At 43.5% G+C, this 20,814-nt stretch overlaps 1 protein-coding gene across 1 annotated transcript; it reads left to right on the top strand.

Moving 5' to 3' along the window:
- Positions 1-48: 48 nt before the first annotated feature.
- Positions 49-20,532, top strand: LOC104460134 (GRIP1-associated protein 1-like). The gene is made up of 7 exons (XM_010072899.1): positions 49-96; positions 9,730-9,944; positions 17,053-17,172; positions 17,654-17,829; positions 18,918-19,064; positions 20,054-20,239; positions 20,489-20,532. Exons 1-7 carry the CDS (start codon positions 49-51, stop codon positions 20,530-20,532), a joined length of 936 nt encoding a protein of 311 aa, XP_010071201.1.
- The last annotated feature ends 282 nt before the right edge of the window (positions 20,533-20,814 follow it).

Genomic DNA, 20,814 nt, shown 5'->3' with positions numbered 1-20,814 from the left:
GTGACCTCTGACAGCTTCCCCGAGCCCGCCGCGGAGTTTCAGGAGGCCATGGAGCGGCACGGCCCCGTCCACCCCCTGCCCGAGGAGATTCGAAAGGTACGAAACGGTGGAAGTGCAAACCCCCAAAGCGCAGGGAGACCCGGTGCTGCAGTAATTTAGGGATATTTCACTAGCCTTTGAGCACTGGTACATTTTCTGGTACGTTTTGGTCCTGGTTTTAGGTGGTGTGTTCTAGGTTTCATCATTACACCTGCAGTGTAATTACATGCTTGTGCTATAGGAACGCGGTGGAGGAACACACTCGTTCTGTAATGGTGTTCTCACTGCGAGGGGAGTTCCAGATTTCACCCCGTACGGCATGTTTTGTTGCCCTGAGTTTGGAATGACAGTGGAGCATAACATGTCATTGTTCCAAAGGAGTGTCAATACCCACAGGAACAGAACGTTCCCCTTCATCTTTTCTTGTATCTTCTCGTTGTGTGTGAAGCTGTTCTTTTGTTTGGGAGACAAATTATTACCAAAGTAACAATGCTGCTGTTTATAGGAGTTAATTTTTGGGGAGGCTCTTCATATGCAGTGATGCGCGCAAGTGGAACACGAGTTGCTTTGTGTAACACTATGGAGTTTTTATTTTGGCAATAAAACATCCTGCTGTCCTCAATTTTTTTTTTGTATGTGTATAATAATCAACAAGTAATTTACAAGTTTTATGTACTCGGGCTAGTACAGCCTGGAGAAATTCTCCCTGGCATAGTGCAGGAAACTGTTGAGACAATTTTTGAGCCACCACTGGTGATTTCTGAGAATTCAAGGGTGGGTAAAATAGCCAAAGGAAGGGAAAAGGAATGCTTGTCCTTAATGAAGGGGAGGAGAAGAAGCTGAGACATTTACAGACTCATTAGCAGCTGTTTTGGTAGCAGGAAAGATACCAGATATGTTTGTTTATTTAGAAATCCGTTTGCAAGCATCAGCAGGATCAGGTGGCTAGCAAAAATCAGTGCGAGTTTCTCTGAAAAACAGCTGTGCCAAATTGTTAGATGTAGTACATCAGGGGATTGTTCTGAATCTAATAATGCCCGATATATATATTTTAATGACTTAAGGCTGTAGTTTGGTGGCACTTCAGCTGCCTGTCTTTCATTTGGATCAGTTCTGATCTGGTTCCTGGTCTGCGTGCTGGGCACAGAAAGCGGGTGACAGTATTTTTCTCAGTAGGAGTGGCAGTGTTTGCTGTTTTTCCTTGCGCTAGGATCTTGGATTACAATAAGGAATACACTGATGCTAGTCTGGGAGGGGTTGTGAGCAGTCTAGGAACAGCGTTAAACTTCACATTCTTAGTAAAAATAAAGCATATTAAAAAAGAGTAAGTCCAATGCATCAGTACAAAATACACAGTAACTGATGAAATTTCCTTGTCACTTGCCACTGAGGCCTATAATCAGGTTATAAGCAGAATAATATCAACAAAGTGAAGTTACGAAGAAAGCAAGTATTAAATCTCTTAGTATAGGAATTGCATGTGAAACTTGGGCCTTCGTTATTCCCCAGCTCAGGGCTGTTGAGGTGTCAGTTCTGGGCTGTGGGCTTTAGTAAAAATAACATGATGGATAGAAATGTAGAGAAATGGAAAACCAGTAAGGAGCTGAAAAATCCTGTTGTTCTGAGAAAGGGTAAATAGAGCTGGTTTTACTGACTCCAGAAAATGTGAGGGCACAGTCCCAGCAATCACAGGGATAGGGAGATGGTGGTTGTCCTTCATCTCCAGCTGCAAATTAACCTTATCCTTACCTTTCTGGACGGGTTTGGATGAATGTTCTGGAGCTCTAGATGCAGGGGTGGCTGAGCACGGGAGCTGCTCACCTGGGGGGGTTGTGGAATTCCTCCCGTGGGGCTGCGGGGGACACGTAAGGCAAGCTTTTGCTTGGGAGTGGAGCCCCGGACAGGCCATCTCTTGATCTCAGCTCTGCAGTACACCTTTAACAAAAAGATCCATATGCAGGAGGCACAGCTGTGCTTGTAGATATGAACATGAACAGGGTGATGCTCCCGTCCTGTCACCTCGATATGTGAGCTCTAAGGCAACGACAGCCCAAGAGTTTGGGATCAGTTAAGGGCTGGGGTTTTACATATCCTTTGCTGCTGCTCCTCTCTGCTGGCACTGTCGTTGCACTATAGTTACAAGGCACAGAGCTTGATTACAAGTCATTCTCACCATTTCCTGCCCTTGTATTTTCTACACGTCATGTACACATGTTCTTATTCTCTTCCCCTTCTCTGCTGCTTGGATTTTATAGCATCTCTTCTGGAATCTCTCTTTAGATTGCTCCTAACATAAGCAGAACTTGTGCCAGCTGTAGGTTGCTCTGCCAAACCGAGCACATGCTCCCAACGTGCAGCCTGCGGGCCAGAGGAACGCGTGGGTCTGCAGGGAGTATGTCGAGCCCTGTGATTTCAGCTGCAGAAGGAAGAGCAGTCACTGCTAGGGGCTGGCAACAGCTGTCTCCAAGCAGGGGTGCAGACCAGAGCTCTCCTCGCTCCTCTCCTCCCTGCTCATCGTGGATGGAGCTTCACAACCTGCTTACTGGTACTTGGAGCGGTGACATCGCTGCCTCCAAAACTGCACTCTTCTAGAGGATGGTATGGAAAAGGAAGGGAGCATCTTGCCTCAGCCTGGCACAGCCCATTCCACAGCCTGTGCTACAGCCAAAGCCTCCCGGAGAGGAAGAGCAGTTAGAGTAAAGCCAGGGGTGTCAGGGCAGAAGCTGATACAAATGGAGCATTTGCATTTGATATTTTGTAAGATTCTTCAGGTTCTGATCAATTTTGCCTTACAAAGTCATGTAGGAATTTTATACAGCCCTGCTTTTCCTTCTCTTATTCCTTCTGCTGCCCTTTCAGGCAGTACGCAGTCAAGAGGCAAGAAGACTATTATATTTCACCTTGTTAGTTGTCTGTTGCTAGTGGTAGCCAAATATTTTGTATGCTTGTGAATTTATTAAAGTTTTGTGTTTGTTTCAGCATTGTTGTTGTCCGTTCAGTGTAAGTAGATGGGAAGATGCAGTTTTGCCCTGAAGATCTTACTGAAATAGGAAACAGAACCGCAGTAAAATGACCCTGAGTCCTTAAAGTAGCAAACAAAAAGTTATATTTAATTTTAGATTTTATTTGGCAAACAAATAACCTTTGCTTAACATAAATAATACAATTAATTGAGCACAAGATACCCTTACAGATTAGTAGTTCTCTCGCCCTAGGAGTGTAAGAAAGCAAGCAGAGCAGGAGCTTTGAAGCTGAGTTACACATCAGGACAGAACGTCCCGTGGTATACGACTACCCACAAAACATCACATACGTTACTAGTAGCAAATGGTTACTCGCTCGATTTGCCATGTGTGGTATAGATTGAGCACATTATGGTATCTTTATGAGCACATTAAGTTATCTTTAATTTTTCTTGCTGCCTTTGAACCTGGGGTTATTTTTTAATAGGCTCTTGCATAGTTCCCGATGCGTCAGTTAGCTCAAGAATCTGTCCTGTCCACCAAGACTGGCTTTGTAGAAGGGAATAACGTAGCTACGTATTTAGTACTGACAATATTGATACCAATATGGATTTAGAAGCAGCAGCACTTCCATTTGTGCCCCCGGATAAGCGTGGTGGCATTCACATGCAGAGCGGCAGGAGGCCTTTTCAGAGTCCTGTCCTCTTGTGAGTGTTTCTTAAGATGATGTTCATGAGTTGCTGCTATGGCCACCGAGATTTTCAACACTCAGCTACGGAATTTTTGACATTTGGATTCCACTGGGATGTCAAGCTCCAGCTAGGTGAATGTTTTGGAAATGTTAGAAAATGGGTAATTTTTTTGAAAATTTTAAAAAAATTTTTCTTTTTTTTTTTTTTTTTTTTTTTTTTTTGGTGTAAGCCCCCCCCTAAAGAAGCGGGAAGCTCTCAACAGTGAACTGGTTACCTGTGGACCTAGAGTTGATTTGGGAAAACCAGCTCCCAGCTAGTAAAGGCAGCCTGCTTCCGCTGTGTATCCTTGTGTCAGAGGATGTGTGAAAGCAGATCTCCGGAGCTTGCGTAACGACCTTCTGTTCTTAACATGGGAACTCTGCAGTCACCGGTGGTCACCTAGGACAGCAAAGTGTTTTTATCTCTCGCTATACTCATAAAGCTGGGGCTGTATTCACTATATTCAAGCTTTTCTCATAAAGCTGGGGCTGTATTTGCTATATTCAGGCTTTTCTACCCTTTCTGCAACCAGCATCCAGGTATGTCGCGAGGATTCGGAGGGATTGCAGTCTCTCTTGCATCCCAAGCAGCTGGGTTGTAGCTAGGAGTGGATTCCCAATGGCTGCACCTACCGATGCAAAAAGTCAGTATTTGTCAGGCAAAGGAATGGTTAACACTGGGCTAAATGATCTTTTGTCTGCGTGGGCATCACGTTTTCCTGCGGTTCCGTTTATAGGAACGCTCTGCTCCGCATTGCGCCGGGGATCTGGAGTGTGCCGTACCCATGCTGGAAGGGCTCCCCAGCCCCAGCGAGGTCTGCGTGGCCCGCTGGCCGTGTGTTCGGTGTTTGCAGGGCTCGGGTGAGTGTGTGCAGTCTTGGATGACTCATTAGTCTCCTTTCCTCCCAGGCAGGAAAAAATTAAAGCTACCTGAAAACCGAGTATTATTTCCTGTCGTGACAAACTGATTATTTCAGGGCATGTTTTGAATGAAACTTGTGAGAGCAGGACATTCTGCTTTTCCTACAAGCCTATTTGTGCACTATTTATATGTACCCAAAGCCAGTACTGTGATTTTTATTTTGCAACGGCTGTGTTACGGAAGGGGAGCAGATAACGATGGATGCGCCATGGCTCAGCACTCTGTGACTTTCTGAGCAGACTGAAAATTTGACTCACAATAAACTTTTTTTTTTTTGAAGAAGTGAAGTCTCTACTGCGACTCTTACCAATCTTTCTTTGAATTAAAAAAAAAAAATCAATTTCAATCCAATAACTCTTCAGTTTTGCATAGACAGCAGAAGACTCCACTTTCTGCCTAGAAAATCAATTGTGTGGTTGGAGTAATGATTTCTTTTTGTGCAATAGGGATCAGCAGGAGAGGGACAGCATGAGAGAAATGAAAGTGGAGTAAGACAAAAAGAAAGTAGATAAGGTAGAATCAAGTAGAGGTAGGATAAAACAATCAAGAAATAATTTAAGAGCACCCAGCTGCAGCATAATGATTTTTTAGTGATTATTTTCTTGAGTTTTCTGGATTGTTGTGCTACAAGTGTAGTTTGGACAAATACAGGGGTTTTTTGGTGTGTTTTTTTTTTTTTTTTATTTGGTCAGTCCTTGCTACAGCAGTCTCAGTACGGACAGAAAACTGGGGAGGGAGCAGGAGCTGTTACTACGAGCCCGAGGAGCACGGGGTGATCGGAGGAGGACGGGGAGTGCTGCAGTTCCCTCGGGCTCTCCCTCCTCCGCACTGTAAAATGAATGTACACGGAGTAGTCTGTGCTCCCGGCTCTGCTGTTATTTCAGTGATGCACAGAAATGTGGTCAAAGCTTTTAAAAAGAATCTCATTAATTGCAGAATTAAGTTCTGGCTTTCAAGAGTCACGGCTGTTTATTAGCTGCTTGTAACAGACTCTTTCTGGCTGGTGATCCATATGCTGGATGCTGTAATATTTGTGAGAGAGACTATTTTTCTTTCAGCAAGAATTTCTCTCTTTATCATGGTACTTTTTGCAGGTGGAATCTGAAATAGCAGAGGGGAAGGATAGCAGTGCACAAGCTGATGCTTCCTGCAGTTGTTTGGTCAAGTTGAAATAATATAAATTTGTCTTGTCGTTCAAAAGGCTAAAAATCATCCAGACCACCAAAATATATATATTTTTTTTTTTCTTCCCTCGTACCTTATGCTCTACAGATGCTCACAGTCCTGACTCAGAAAGATGCAGTTTGAGCGACTCCTCATCTTGGCTCAGTTCTCTGCTTGCCCTTAGTAGCTAAAGAAATCTATGTAACCATGGAGTAATATTAGTTCTTCCAAAACCGAGCACAGCTCTGAGTTGAACCCACTCCCACGGATGCTGTAGTGGAAGAGCAGCTGGAATATCACAGCTGGAAACGCTGCCTCGTGATATGGTGTGTTCTGGACAAAGTTCTCTTCCTTTCTCTGTAGCATCAGGTGTGAGTGTATCAGAATCATAGCTCAAAATCTTAGGGATCAAATGTATTCCTAGTTGAAGCACTTTGTCCCCCGTGAGTTTGTTTTTATGTTGTTATGGTGCACGCTGTACCAGCACGCCAACACAAACAGCAGGGCTTCTCAGCATCCCGCTTTTCATGTCCTGTTTGCCCTGTCAGGCTGACCAAAAACACAACACAAAAATTACCTTCCGGTTGGTTTTTTAATTCCTAATTGATTTTTTTTTTTTCTACTCACTGCTGAGGACATAGTTCCCTTTCTAGTCAGAGCTCCGATAGTTTCATTTTCTGTTCCTTCCAAACCCTGCATTTCCCCTGATTTTTTTCCTGCTTTGCATCTGAGAAGATGACAACAGTCTTCGATCAAATGTAAACAGTGAGATGTGGAATCTGAAAACGTGAGTCGTGGTGTCTGTAATACACTTCTCACTGCTTACCCAGCGATAGCGTTATTCCAGAAAAAGGTAGCTTTGTAAGCTTAAGAACTAAAGAAAAGTTGTTCCCTACAGACTTGTGTGTAATGGTTGCTCAACGTTGGTGTCTAAGACACGGGGTCTAAGGGAATCTTTTCTCCTGGACAGACCATTTCTAAGGCTCTCCCCTCTGTGGGTTAGCTGATCTCTGTGCTCGCCCTCCAGTTTCCTGCAGCTGGGAGTTTAGGAAGTCTTTATTCCCTGCCTGGTTGTCTAAAACTTTCAGACACTTAAAGATTTCTGCCCTCGGTGTCAGAATTGGTTATAAATGACCAAACATTCTGGGTCACAAATTATTGAAGGGTGACAACAGAGAAATAACACACATACATGAAAAAAAAGTTATTTCTCTTGGAAATTGTGCAAAACCCCAAACCAATGTTGTTTGTAAGTAGTCTTCAAATCTAGGAAATGCTTCTGGCTCTGTCCTTTAAATCGGTGTAGTCCTAAGATAGGTTTGTGTTATTTTCGCTGGATGAGATCAGCATCTGCAGCTTGGCAGCACTCCTCTGCGTGAAGCTTCAGAAGCTTCTGAAAAATGTCCAACCAGCCCAGAAATTCCAGGAGATAAGGAGAACTCGGGATGGGATGTTGACAATGTCAGAGAGAGGAGGGGAAGAAAAAAAAGAGAAAGTTCTGCTTGTGGTTTGACCGCTATGGGCATGAGAGAGGAATCGTGGATTTAGGATGAGAATTCAGATGAGTCCGTCGCTTATTTCCCCGGGTCAGGCCGGGCTCTTTGGAGCTATTCGCTTTTTCCTGGTCCTGCTGGTTTTCCAGGCACGGTGGGCAGGCGTGGGCTGGGTTTCAATGAGCGAGCTTGCTTGTTGGTGTTAGTGCTGCAGCATGGACATTGGTGTGGGCTGGCTTGCCTGCTCAGCGTCACCCAGCCCGAGCCAGATTCATTGCTGGTGCTGGGAAACTGCTCCTCGTACAGCAGATAGATATTTTAAAATAAATTCCTGTCTCTCTACAGCGTAGTGCGGTGCTTGCAGGGTAGTTGTGCGTGTACAGGAGCAAGGTTCTGATTGAAAGAACTTCCTTACTGTAGCAGTATAAAGCCCTCAGGCTTTGCTGGGATTTTTTTGGCTATGTAGCCAATACTTTAAAGATCCAACCTGACCTGAAGTCCTTTCCAGTTTTCACTTCACCTGAGGAGTGGATGTGAAGAAGAACGGGACCCGTTTCCCGCTAGGTCCAGATGGATAATGTTTATTGTTCTATGACTTTATTTTTTAACGAATTTGAAAACAAAAATGCATAAAACATTTTCACTTTGGGTCCCAAATTGTGCTATTTTGTTTTTAGTCCTAGTACCCAGTGAAATGTCTGTAACTGTTTATTTGGAGGGCAGCAGTGGTGGTGCTGCAGGAGAGCACAATGTTCTTGGGGATCAGAGCCCCCTCCTGTGCTCCTAGAACAGCTCCCTTTGTCCTGTGTCAGTGCAGGAATTTTAGTGCTTTGGAGCTTGATGGTGGTTATCCCGAATAACAGTTTCATATTTCCAAGCACAGTTTGCAGCTGCCAGGAAAAACAAACTTGCATTTTCGGCTCATTCGGAGCAACTGTAACTAGGGGTATTTTAAACTGGGGCAAAGCTAAGAAATCGGAAAATAAAGCTTGGCTTGGTACTTCCAGGGCTTCCAGAATGGTCATTTTTATCAAGCTGTATTTAAAGTGCTAAAGATTATTGAATTATGGCATAAGGAGTCTTCAGTTTATAATTTTTGAAAGCTCTCTTCTTCCATCCCAGTATGATTTCATGGAGTTTATCCCAACGTCTCAAAATGTCTTTTTTTCTCTTTTTCTGTAACACAAGGGATTCTTCCATTCTTTGACCTAACCTGTTTGCAGTTTTCCAGCTTTCTGATTTTCCCAAGTCATGGTGTTGATCCTGGTGTCGCAGCTGACCATTGCAGGAAAGGCTGAAGCTGTTTCAAGCTCTCAACACACGAACACACAACTGCTCTTCCAGCTGCTGCTGTTTTCCATCCTTCACGTCTCCAAGATTCCTGTAGCTGTTGCTCTGAGTTTGTCTCTTTAGCTGTGTCATGAGTGGCCTCTGGTCGAGTCTTAATTCTCACCGTCTCCTCTCAAGTGCGTTTCTGCTGTGACCCGAGAACGGGGTAAAACCTGTCGTGTCCCTGATCTGTGCGGGTAGCGGATGCTCCTGTCCCCTGCCACCGTGTCAGACCTTGGCTTGCTCTGCCGGGTTTATTTCCTCCGTATCCATTTCTTGGGCAGGTTCAGTTCTGCGTGGCTTGTAAACTGAGCCAGTGAAAATGATTAAAATACCCAGGAATGACGGCTGTACTGAGCAGTAAGTACCTGTCACATCAGAGCACATCTGTCTGTATTCATGAAGCCTCGCTTACTGCAAAGCTTAATTTGATTCCTTACCAGAGTACGTCTCTCAATGGAAGAAATGGTCTTTCAGTTAGATGTGTATTACGTCCTCTATACTTTTTTAATCAATGATGAACACTTCATACCTAGCAAATGGCTTAATTTTCCCCAACAGCCAAGCGCCATGGACACTCCATCATAATAATTAATCTCTTACTCATTGGGATTATTTTTGTAAAGATTGCTGCATTACATCATTCTATTCGCTTTCCATCTTGCCTACTGAATTGGATGTAAGTTGTCAAAAAAACACAGTAAATAACATTGTTTTCTGGCTCAGGGCATCACAAATTCATTAAGGAGGTAACTTTGTAGAACACAGCATTTTATTTACATTCATGCCTCAAACATAACTCAGGTTACAGTTCCAGCGGGAGGTTGCACATAGTGAATTGCACAGTTGATATATCTTGTGAGGTTTCCACTAAGCGAAGGTACTGCTGTCGCTTGGTTTTATTTTCCTGATGAAGAGTTTTGTCTTATTTGTTAAAGCAATAACATCATCTGATCATAAATGCTTCAAAGCAGTAAACGGTTTAAATTATTCACATTTATTATTATTATTATTATTTAGTGTCTTTCAGGTTTTTTGTGTTCAACTGGTGTCTTACAAACAATCTCACAATTTTATCTTTTTTTCCAGATGTCCCGGGATGAGACCGTGTGTAAATACTGTGGAATCAGCTATTTGATACTTCATGAATTTAAGGCGATGGAAGAAAAAGTCAAAGCGATGGAAAAGGAGATTAAATTTTATGAAGGAAGTATAGAACGGGAAAAAGGACTTCAAGCAGAATTGCAGTCGCTCTACCAAGACCTTGAACACTGTCGAGCTGACAGTGAATCGCAAACAGAAAGGTCAGAGCATATTGCCTACTGTGGTGTTAGTCCTGTGTGTGTGTATTGGGTAACTTCATTCCAAAGAAGTTTGAAATACAAGTGAGATTTGCCTGTCTTTTGTCGGATGTAGCACAGATACTGTAATACTTAATTTAAATCCTATTTCATAGTATTCCCTAGAAGCAGGTTCTCAATTCCTTAACAGTTTAGGAACAGTCAATCTATTTAAAGTGAAAGAAAGGCCCAAAGGCACTGCAGATGTATTTCCCCTGCACACCCTCCCAAAGGGGAATAATCAAATATTTCGTCTTACCATTTTGTAATAAAAATAGTTGTAATATTTTAAATGAAATTCCAGAGTCTTGGGAGTTTCACAGGTCTGATGGTTTACTGATTGTCTCATAGTAAGGTGTAAAGGATTGCCAGCATTCTCACCCTGGGAAGCTTCGAGCTCACTCTGCAGGGATGGTACAGATACTGAAGCGATTGCCAAAGTCTTGGTTACAGCGTGTGACAGCGTGTGACGTTGCTCCTCCGGAACAGGAGTTTGGTTGCTGGAGGTGTGGTAAGAGGGAGTTCTGTACTCTTATGAACTCCAGTACTGAAGTACAACCGTGGCTCTGAGGACTGCTGGTTTAGGGCACAGTTATTAAAACTTCTAAGTGTTTTCTCTTTCTGCTCATACTTACAGCCTTTTGTTGTGTTCTTCATCTTTATCACATCATGATAGCTCTGCAATTGGAACTGGAAGTCATGCTTCCAAAATCTTTGTCCTTCTGGCGAGCAGACAGCGTGGCCTTTGGTTCCTGAACCATCAGATTGGTACTGCACATATTAAAGTTCATTTTGAGGTAGACATGGGAAAACCAAGCATAAGAGGAGAGTTTCAAGGAGTTTTTCCCCTCTGCCTGCCCAAGGGCATCAGAAACCTCTTGGTGATTTCCTGCTCATCTGAATTAAACTGTTTGTCAGCAGCTTTTTGTAAAACAGATTATAATCTGAATTATCAGCTCAGTTGTTTTGATTCTAGAGACCCCTCATAGGGGTGTTTCTTGCATGACTGACTCATCCCTAGTGATCTGGAGCTGATAAAACGGGGTGTTCGGAGTATCAAGGTGCTCTCGAGAGGCTGGGCTGGAAAGCTTTGGAAACACTACGGAGGAAACAACTGCAGCTTGTCTATAGGTGAAACACTCAAATCCATTTACTTTTTTTTTTTTTTGCAAATCACTCAAATACTGTTAAGAATGTAATGTTACTATTAATGGATTTAGTTAGGCTTGTGTTTGGTAATGTTACTAATAAAAGATTCATTTAAAAACACACAAATTCACACAAAATTGAACAAAACACCTATGTCATATAGATCACTCTACTCATTGTTTATTGCATTTTTTTTTTTTTCATCTGAACACCCCAGCCCCCAATGTGCAGTGTTTTCTTTGGTTTCATTTCATCTGCCTTTGCTCTGTGTTCCTTCGAGAGCTCTGGGTGGCAGTTACGATGGCAGTGTTGGTGTCTCACCAAATGCCGTGACGGCACATCCTTCTCGCTGAGGATCACTTGCCAGAGGTAAACTGAATTTTCATTTAGCTGACTCTCTGTAGCAGGGCTGGAACAGTTAATAAAATTTTTATCTCTGCATTTTTTTACCCCTAAGGCTCAACTTGATTTAAAACCTGCTGAAATCAAATGGACTACTTTCAGTAGGCTTTCATTCGGGCCATAAATCAACTATTGTGCCTTGTTAAGTAACCTGTCTAAATATTCCTTATCTCCTCTTTGCTCTCCTGCGTCTCTCTTGTTACCTTGTGCTCTGGGTGTAATTTAACTATTCAGCATACTGTCGTCTTCTTCTTGCAAGGTTGACCTTAAAGGCCAAATACGCCTTTTGTTTTCATCTCTGGTAGACCAAGAGATTTAATCTTGGTAGTTGCAGCCCGTTTCTTTTTTATATTCCTTTAAGGTTAAGGTGTTGCTCTTGTTTGTCCCTGTGGTTAACCCTGAAACCACCCGGGAACCTGAGCTTTGGCAGAAAGCAGCGACCCAGCCTTTGGGGTTTTATCAGAAGAAGGGGAAGTAACCATCACACAGTTAACTGCCCTGGTTCAGCTCGGCTAGTCAAGTCTCATTCTTTTTCTGGGTTAAAAACAGCTTTAATTCCAGGATAGTTGCGTGACAGTTTATTAACGGGTTTCCTCCGATGGTGCCTGGAGGTGCACGCTGTGTTTGTGGACTGAACCTTGGTAATTCTTGCAACATCCACTATAAGCAATATAAAATAGATGCAAATGCTAAAGATGATTTTTACAGGTATAGTGGTGCTGAATACCATGAGTAAGAAAAAATTTATGATGCTTAGACACGGGAAGAGGTGTATAGATATCACTTAGCAAGTCCTATGTCAAAAATCACTTGTGAACAGATTTCTGAAAACTTCTTTACAAATCTAGCAGGAGGAGTTACTTGTTGGTGGCTACCATGAGGCTTATGTTCCTGAGTCATGCATGCAGATGTTGGAAATTTTATACATAAATAATAAATTCTTAAAGATAATTTAAACCTTGCATTTTAACTTGTGGAAGCTGTATTTTTCCTTATTTGTGCTTTTTTGTGTGTGTGTGTGTTTTCTTGATTTTGTTAGTTCTCACCACAATGGCAAAACTTAATAGTATGGCAAATGCTTTGTTGTTGAATTTGCCTAAAATAAATCTTTTTTTTGCAACATGATTGCTTAGGAAAGCGACAGCAACCACCTGGCTTGGGAAAGCCTGAGCTTGTAGTAGTGAAGTGGCTGGGCAGCAATAACAGCACCCTGCCCGTGGCTGCCAACCGACACGTGTGGCTCCTTGTCCTAGGAGACTGAAATTACTGCAAACGGGGAGCGGTACATGCTGTAAGAACTCTGTCACCATTTTAAAAATAGGTTTTGAAGGGAAAGAACACAAGGCAAAAGGGTCACTTTAATAGAGTTTTTTAATGTGTCTGTTTGCATTGAATATTTAGGGACAAAATGGAGTTGGTGTAAAAAATCGCTGAGAGCCAAATCTGGATGAAATAAACCAAGAGGTGAAGAACGAACCTCTCCTTTGCGGTGTGTGCTTTAGGGCATGCAGTCGGTTATTTTCATTCTGTACCATCAGGTGTGGGTAACCTGGGAGACCGCACATCTTTGCGCCGTTTCGGAAAGCTTGTCAAGTGAACAGAGCACTGTAACCGCTGCAGAACCGGAGTGCATTTTCAGAATGATATCGGTGCATCATCTCGGAAGAGGAAATTGGTTCATAAAGGAATAAATGAGCGTTCTTCATCGCGCTGCAGATGTTCTGTGCAAGTCTCAGGTGTGTGCTGCCTCAGCGGCGGCTCGGGAGAGCCAAACAAACCCAATGAGCTGCCGCGAGGATGCAGCTGGGCTCAGAGTCAGCGAGTCCTGGGCTTTGCACTCACTGAAAGGAAAGAACGGAGTGGTTTTCGTTGCAGGGAGAATACAGAGCATGTAGGAAATGCTTGCATCTTTCTGTCTCTTGATGCATTTAATTCTGCGTGTAGGCAGCTGAAGTTGCAGTGTTTGGAAGCGCGCAATGGCTGCTCTGTACTTGGGAGTGTCGCGTCCGTGTGAGTGTCCTCACCAGAGTGCAGGACATTCGGTGAGAAACAGCGCCTTCGACTTTTTTTTATTGAATCTGTTTTGTAAATAATATAACAGTACGTACTTCTCTAATTAGCTACATGAGGGTGTGCTTGTTAACCAGGAAAAAGCAGAATTCTGTGTGATGCCAGAGCGGTTTGGGCTGTTCTTTGTGATCCTTGCAAACGGATCTGGGTGTCTTGCCCTGATGGTGTCGTCGCGATGGCTCGGGCACGGCTCCAGCTTGTGCAGAGAGCCAGCAAAAGCCCTCGCAGGGTTTGTCAGTCCCAGGTCCTGTGTTCACAGGAGGGAACTTCACTTCTATACTTCAGAAAAGTCACTGAAAAATCTTGTCACAGGCTCAGAAAGCCCATCAGCACAGTGCCTGGGGGAAATAAGTGCCGTTAAGTATTGATTATTAATAAGCAAGATAAATTTGTTGCCAGAGGCAAGTTCAGAAGAGCGATTCATGAGGTGCAAAGCTCTGCAGTGATGCTCAACCTTCTCCCAAATTCCTGATGAAATGAACTTTCTCTTGGTGAGACAAAATTCCTTCTCTGGCAGAGGCTGAACCAGCAGTCCCTGGAAAATGCAGAAGGCAACATGAAATCTGCATTTTTTGCTTCCGTGCATGCTTTTCATGTATATTGCATGAAAAATATTTTCATATTTAATAGGTGAAATTAAAATTTAAAGTTACATTTTAAAAGTTTTCACAGCTTTTGGCATCTGAGAAGGGTGCCACATCATGCAGAAACAGCCTGGAGAGGTGTTCCCAGACAGGAAAGCTGCAGAAAAGGTTCTGAATGAGTCTCTGCGTGCTTCCGTGAGCTGCTGGTTTTTCTCGGGAAAGTAAAAGCCGTTCATCTCATATGTGGCAGTTCTTGAGGTTCTCCAGTTTGTGCTCACAAGGCTCTTACGGGGACCGATTCCTCCTATACACCCTCGTGGGGTTCCGGCAGAGTCCCTGCTGGATGTCCCATCGCGTACAGCGGCAAAAGCCATGTTCACCCCTTTGCTGGGGAAAGGGATCAACAGCTCATGGTACAGCTGAACTCCTCGTGGGCAGCACAACCGCATATGAGGGGGTAAAGTAATGCTTAGAGATTATTTTATTGTATGGTTAGGAAATTGTCAGAGCATTGAATTTGTGTTTCATATCCTGTATTGCCTGGTAGATACAAGAGAATGGAGTGATGCACTTGTGTAGAGCTTTTTTCCCTTTCCTTCAGTGGGCGGCTGTTTATTTGTTCACACTATAAGCTCAAGTTAAAACTTCCAGTTGTTTGGGTGTAGTGAGTTACTGTCTGTTTTGTGACTGCTGGTCAAAACCAAGAAGCCAAGAATGACCCATCAAGAAGTTTCTAATATGATAATTTTTTCTGTCTCTGTTTACATCCACTTTATAATTTAATGTGAGATTTGCAAGCTTGATCAGTAGCTGCAAAATTATTCTGGGCATAACTACAAAGCCTCAGACAGTTTCATTTAGTCCATATTCGGACAGAGTGTCTCACTGAGATCATAGCATCATGAAGGTTGGAAAAGACCTCAAGGGTCATCAAGTCCAACCGTCAACACAGCAGCTGCTGGCTCTGCGCAGGTCCTAGAGTTTCCTGGAGCTGAAAACACTCGTGAAACTGTTTAATTGCTGGGATATTCCAGCCTCCTCTGTGCATACTGTCCCTGCTGACTCCAGGGACCAGGGCTGCAAGTGCTCATTCGGGCTCGGATGGGTCCCGCCGGGGCTGGTGGAGGGGCTGTGTACCATGGAGATGGTTCTTCTGATCTGAGCTGCAGTGAAACACCGTGGCGTGACTTCGAACACCTGTGGGAATTGCTCTTGTCGTTGCTTTGGGGACAATGAGTATATTTGTTTGCTGGCAGGAGTCCCTTGCAACCACTTCTTTATTTTCTCGTGCTATTCTTTTGGTTGTCAGCGCTAGTCGTTAACACGTTATAATTCAGCTCCCACTCTGGGCAGCCTTCCTCCGGGATTCCCTGGAAGCGTGCTGGCTGCAGGGCTAGGATGTTAATTGTCACAGTTCACGGGAACCGTAGGACAGAGGCTGAGATCAGTGTGTTCTCATGATTCTCTCTTAATGCCAACATTTAATGATCCATTGAACTTCTTCCTTTGTGCTAGATATCACCAAAATAACATGTTTAGTTTCCTTCCTCCTCCTGGTGATGACAGCAGACAGTGCAACTGTCTTGCCTTCTCCACCTGCTCTTTGTGTGCGGATGGCCAGAACAGGCTGATAATGTCCCTGGGCGCTCTCCACTGCAATTCTCATCGTATCAGATCTCTGGAATGGAAAGAGTAAGACAATGTGTCTGTACTTATTTGCAAGTTTCTTTTTTTTAAACCAAAAGATCTTCAAATACTGCCCGTTCTGGGCAAAGTAAGAATAGAAACCAGTTGAACCCAAACAATTTGCATTTTAACTACCCCATGTTCAGTTTTGGTTTTGGCAGAGCTCTACAGATCCAAGTTTCTCTACCAGGACTAATATTTTTTTTAAAATTTGCATTTTGATGCAGATATGTTGTAGATGACCTATCTGATAAGAGTAACTAATGTACATTAATATTATGGCTTCATTTCTTTCATTATAAATCATTTTGAAGTTCTTTTGCTTTTTAAAATTGAAGCAAAGGCTGGTGTCGTGCTTCTGCCATCCTTTGGTTTTGTAAAATATTTTCGATTCAAATACTGTTTATTTACTTGTGACCGTGAGTCACCAGTAGACACACAGACCGTGGACTCTGCCTGCGGTAGGTTAGCGGTGGGTGGTGGAAGGGACAGGGGGCTGGTTTCTAACAGTTGCATGTCCCTGTAGTTGTACTTTTGGGGATAGAAGAATGTATTAGAATGGTTACCTACAGCTCACAGAAAAGAAAAAAGTCCTGTGATGTGCGTGGTGGTGTTCTTTCTGCACGTGTAACCCGGGAAGGGAGCTGGATTGAGCTGTCTGTTGTTCCCGCGCGGTCCGTTCGTTTCACTACAATTGTGGGAATAAGTCCCGAGGTGCTGCAGGAGCAGCGGCTCAGATGTATTTATTGACACTGCAATAGCTGTGCTTGGAAAATAAACACAGCAGAACTGCTGCTCTAATGAACGCCTTCAGAAGGTAGATGTTAGAGGAAACCCTGCAGGGCAGCCGTCTGCCCCGTTGAACCGGGCGGCTGGAGTCCAGCACCAAGGTGGGTCGTGCTCAGGGCCCCCCCTTCCTCCTCTCCTGCGAGCAGGCGATGGGGGTGAAAAACACCCATCGGTTCTCCTGTGTCGTGTCATGGGGCCGCTTTTGAAAGAGTTGCTCAAGTGGTCCATGCAGTGGCCAGAAGATGAAATCTCTCCATTTGGAGATCTGATGGCTCAGTGTGAAATCTGTGGTTATCAGCTCTGAAAAGACTTTCAGCAGGTTTTTAGTTTAAAGTTAGAGGTTGGTTAGTAGTGCAAATAATACTTTCTGATTATTTTATTTACATCTATAGAATAAAAAACCTCACAGTGGAACTTAAAACCAAGCAAGATGAATTGAAAAATGTGAAAGAAAATTTGCGGTATTTCCAAGAGGAAAAGGAAGCTGCCTATAAACAATCACAAGTGCTCAGGTAAGATATAGTGAGCTGCTGTAGTGTTAGCAGGTGTAACCAGAAAATATCACTGCTGCCTGCTGGCGGTATTAGCAACAGGATAAGTTCTTGACAAATTTGAAAGTATTAATGAACACTTAAAGCAAGTGTGTAGGGCTTGCTCGGAATGCATGGGAAGTGTTTCTTACATAAATTGTTTATAAAGAGTCAGCATAAGCCTGGACTTATTTAAACATGATTGATTTTTCTATAAAAAGTGATTGTGCAGTTGTCTGTACAGTTTTCTTCATTTATACATGTAAGTTCTAAATCAACATGTAGAAGGGAGAGTGTTCAATATACAGCACGTTTCATATATTAAATTATTGCAACCCACTAGAGTATAAATTATCGTATGACAGAAGTAGTTATCAAGTTTACTTCCCTTCCCAAGTTTGCTAACAGTATTTATTTTGTCATTTAACAAGTGTGTGCCTGGTGTTGTTTTTCTGTCTTGCAGAAACACCCTGGAACACCACTGCTCGACTCTGAACAAGGCTGTCTCGCTGTTTCCTTTCGTTAGAAGTGAACTAGACAGCATTAAAGAAGTGATCTCCAGTAACCTAGAGAACTGGGCTGCCATGAAAGAAGAAATTTTTCTACAAATAAAAACCGTTAGCAAAGAGGCTTTGACAGGTAAATCGTCGTGCAGTAATATTGGGCAAGATAAAATATTTTTTTTTGTAGTTGATTGTAACAGGGTAAATTAGAAGGTAACATTAATTAGATAATTTCTAATTCTGACATTAACTTGTCCAGATCCAAAGTATTCAAAGATCCTATCCACTGCTGTGGCGCCACGTGAACCAAGCTGAACTCAGTCTGGTTCCTGTCGGATTGGCCTGCTGGACTGAGTGTTTGGTCAATCAGACTCAAATGGGAGTAGTGTAAATACCGACCATGGTTTGAAACATAAATTATATGGATACAATTGCAGCACAAAGACTTGGAGATACTTTAATTTGCTTTGTGTCTCCTGTTGCTGGTTTTTCCAACGTGCTCGAACACGCAGGTGCTCCGCACACGTGGTGCTATGGGACAGTGGGGTCATGTCCTTCCGCGGAGCTGCTGGAGGCTCCGTGCTTCTGCCTCCCCTCTTGGCCCGCAGCCGCCTTCCTGCCCTGACAAGGGCAGCCTTCAGGAAAGGAGGGTCTGGGAGAGAGTCACAACTGCTGGCTTGTTCCTGGAGGTCGTGCCCAGCCCTCAGGCTGGCGGTCGGACTTGAAAACTCAGATTAATCCTTGAATACCGGTTGTGCTGTGCCTCCGTTAGGAGATTTGTTTTGCTGAAAAAAGTGTGCAGTGGTGTAATTACAGACTGTGACATCCAGAGCATCCAAACAGGCTCTGTGCTGACTCTTGCACCTTTGGACATAATTTTAATGTATTTATTCCTTTCCTTGGAGTTTTTCGGGGTGCTCTGTGTGTATGAGCCAGTGAGCTGCTCTTTGCTCTGAGGTTGGTTTTATCAGGGTTATAAGGCAGTGAAGAAGTAGGTGAGCTGATGTTGTGCTTCCGCTATGGGAAGGAATATCTCCCTTGCACATCTCCCAAATCCCTCTGCTGATGAAACCCTGCGAGCTCCGGTGCAAATTCACAGCTGAAGTGAGCCCTGCATGTGTGGAATAGCTCAGAAAATAGTGGCTTCATTTGAAATAACAGCTCCCCATGCTTCCTGGGACATGAGAAGTAATTTTTAATGCTTTCAATGATTGCTTTGTTCAGCCTGGGAAGGAATAAGCGGGCAGCTGTGCCGCAGGAGCGAGCAGGCACGCATCCGGCTGAGACTGCGCCGGGGGCTGAGCGGAGAGTTCAGGGCGTCCCGGCCGGGCAGCCGAGAGCCCGGAGGGAGGAGGGCTCGTGCCTGCTGGAGTGAGCGTGACCGGAAAATCACTCCTTAGTATTCAGTTTTTGTAGAGAACAATTAATTTAAATGTCAGTGTCAAGATCACGCGTTTTGATTCATGACTTCATCTCCTCATTAGGCTGAGTGCTGTGTGTCCCTGCTGATTCCTCTCCTCCCCTGCTCATTCTCTGCCCACTTCCAGCTCATAAAGGGACTATGAGCACGAGTTTCTGCAGACATCTGCTGGTTCAGAGCTTCAGAACATTGGGGCTTCTTTTCTGGAGTATCCCTTGTTTTACTTGTGATACTGCAAATCTATAGAAGGTCTGTGTGGAAGCCCAAGTGCAGCCTCTCCGGTTCTTTTAACGGTTATCCATACCATGAAACACGCTGCGTGTCCTGCTCTGCATTCAACAGGTCCCCTGAGAACAGTGCCACGCTCTGAATATCCTGAAGTGTAGCTTTCTGAATCCAAACAATGTCGCCACACATCATTATTTTTGGCCTGTGAGTGCCATTCAGTTTTTATGTTCTGTTTTATGAGTGGTTCATTAGGAACATATGGTAACATATTAATATCTAGTAGTCTGTTTGTTTGTTTGTCCTTACTGTTTTTGCAACGAGATTTTCCAAACTTGTTTTCCATTCAGATTTTGAGAAGAAAAATGTTACTTGAGATGCTGCTCTTTGTGCCTAGACCAGCTTGCTTGGTTAGTTTGGAAACAGCTTGTAAAAGCCCCTGTGTATGTACATTGTTTGGCCTTGGTTAATTAACGGCAAGTAGAAAGAAGTATAAGAATTTACAGTCTTTCAGTATTTACATCACTTAGTCTAACAATAAATTAACTGTGGAGTAGTTGTGAAAGATTGTAGATAGTGAAAATCCTTGCACAAAAGAAATAATTTAATTAATCCATACCCAAACCAGGCTTCCAGAAATCGGCTGTAATGCTTTGTAGTGAAGAAGGTGAATTTGACAACAGTCTATATGATTTATTTTTTTTTTCATCCTCAGAAATACCCAAATTGAATCAAAGGTTAGCAAAATCCCAGAGGGAGAACGAATGTCTCCAGGAAAAGGTGAAACATCTGACGGTGGTGGCCGACACGGTGGAGCTGAAAACTCAACAGCTTCAGACTTCCCTTCAGCAAGGGAACGAGCTACAAAGCAAGTGCCGCGAGCTGCAGAAGGAAACATTAGGTAGGAGAATTTTGACATTTCCAATGGTATCTTCTGTGTTGGTTTTTTGCAAGAAAAGTAAACCATCTCAACAGTATATGTACGTTATATACCTGTGGTATGGATTACATATGAGACAGGTGCCTGGGTAAAAAATTGTAATAAAAAAGCTAAGATTCCAACTAAGCTGGAGATAGCATCACGGGAGAAGATAAAATTGAAGGAAATAACTGGTTGTACTGGTTGACTAAATCATGTTGCTTGTCCCAGGAGCAGGAGGTAACCTCCTTATGTTTTACTTGGAGCTTGTTTAGAAAAGATGCTAAAAATGCATTCATTTCTGTTTCAAAGACAAGGGTGTTTGTCCTCCATTGAGAGATTCATATTGCACCCAAATAATCATAGAATCATGGAATCATCATCCGTGTATATGTCTAACTGCCAGGTTTGGCTGTATTACAATGCGACAGTCCCAAACTGGCAAGTTACACGCTTTGGAATACTCTGTGTTTTGTTTCTTAACGTTCACTTTCTCTCCTGACTCACGCTGGAGTAACCCAAGAGATGGAGCAGAGAGGCTCTCGCTGCGCTCGCAG

Source organism: Pterocles gutturalis, unplaced genomic scaffold, assembly GCF_000699245.1.
Source record: "Pterocles gutturalis isolate BGI_N339 unplaced genomic scaffold, ASM69924v1 scaffold39382, whole genome shotgun sequence".
Classification (NCBI taxonomy): Eukaryota; Metazoa; Chordata; class Aves; order Pterocliformes; family Pteroclidae; genus Pterocles; species Pterocles gutturalis.
Note: the sequence above shows the minus strand (reverse complement) of the source record. Positions and strands in the feature narration are given on the sequence as shown.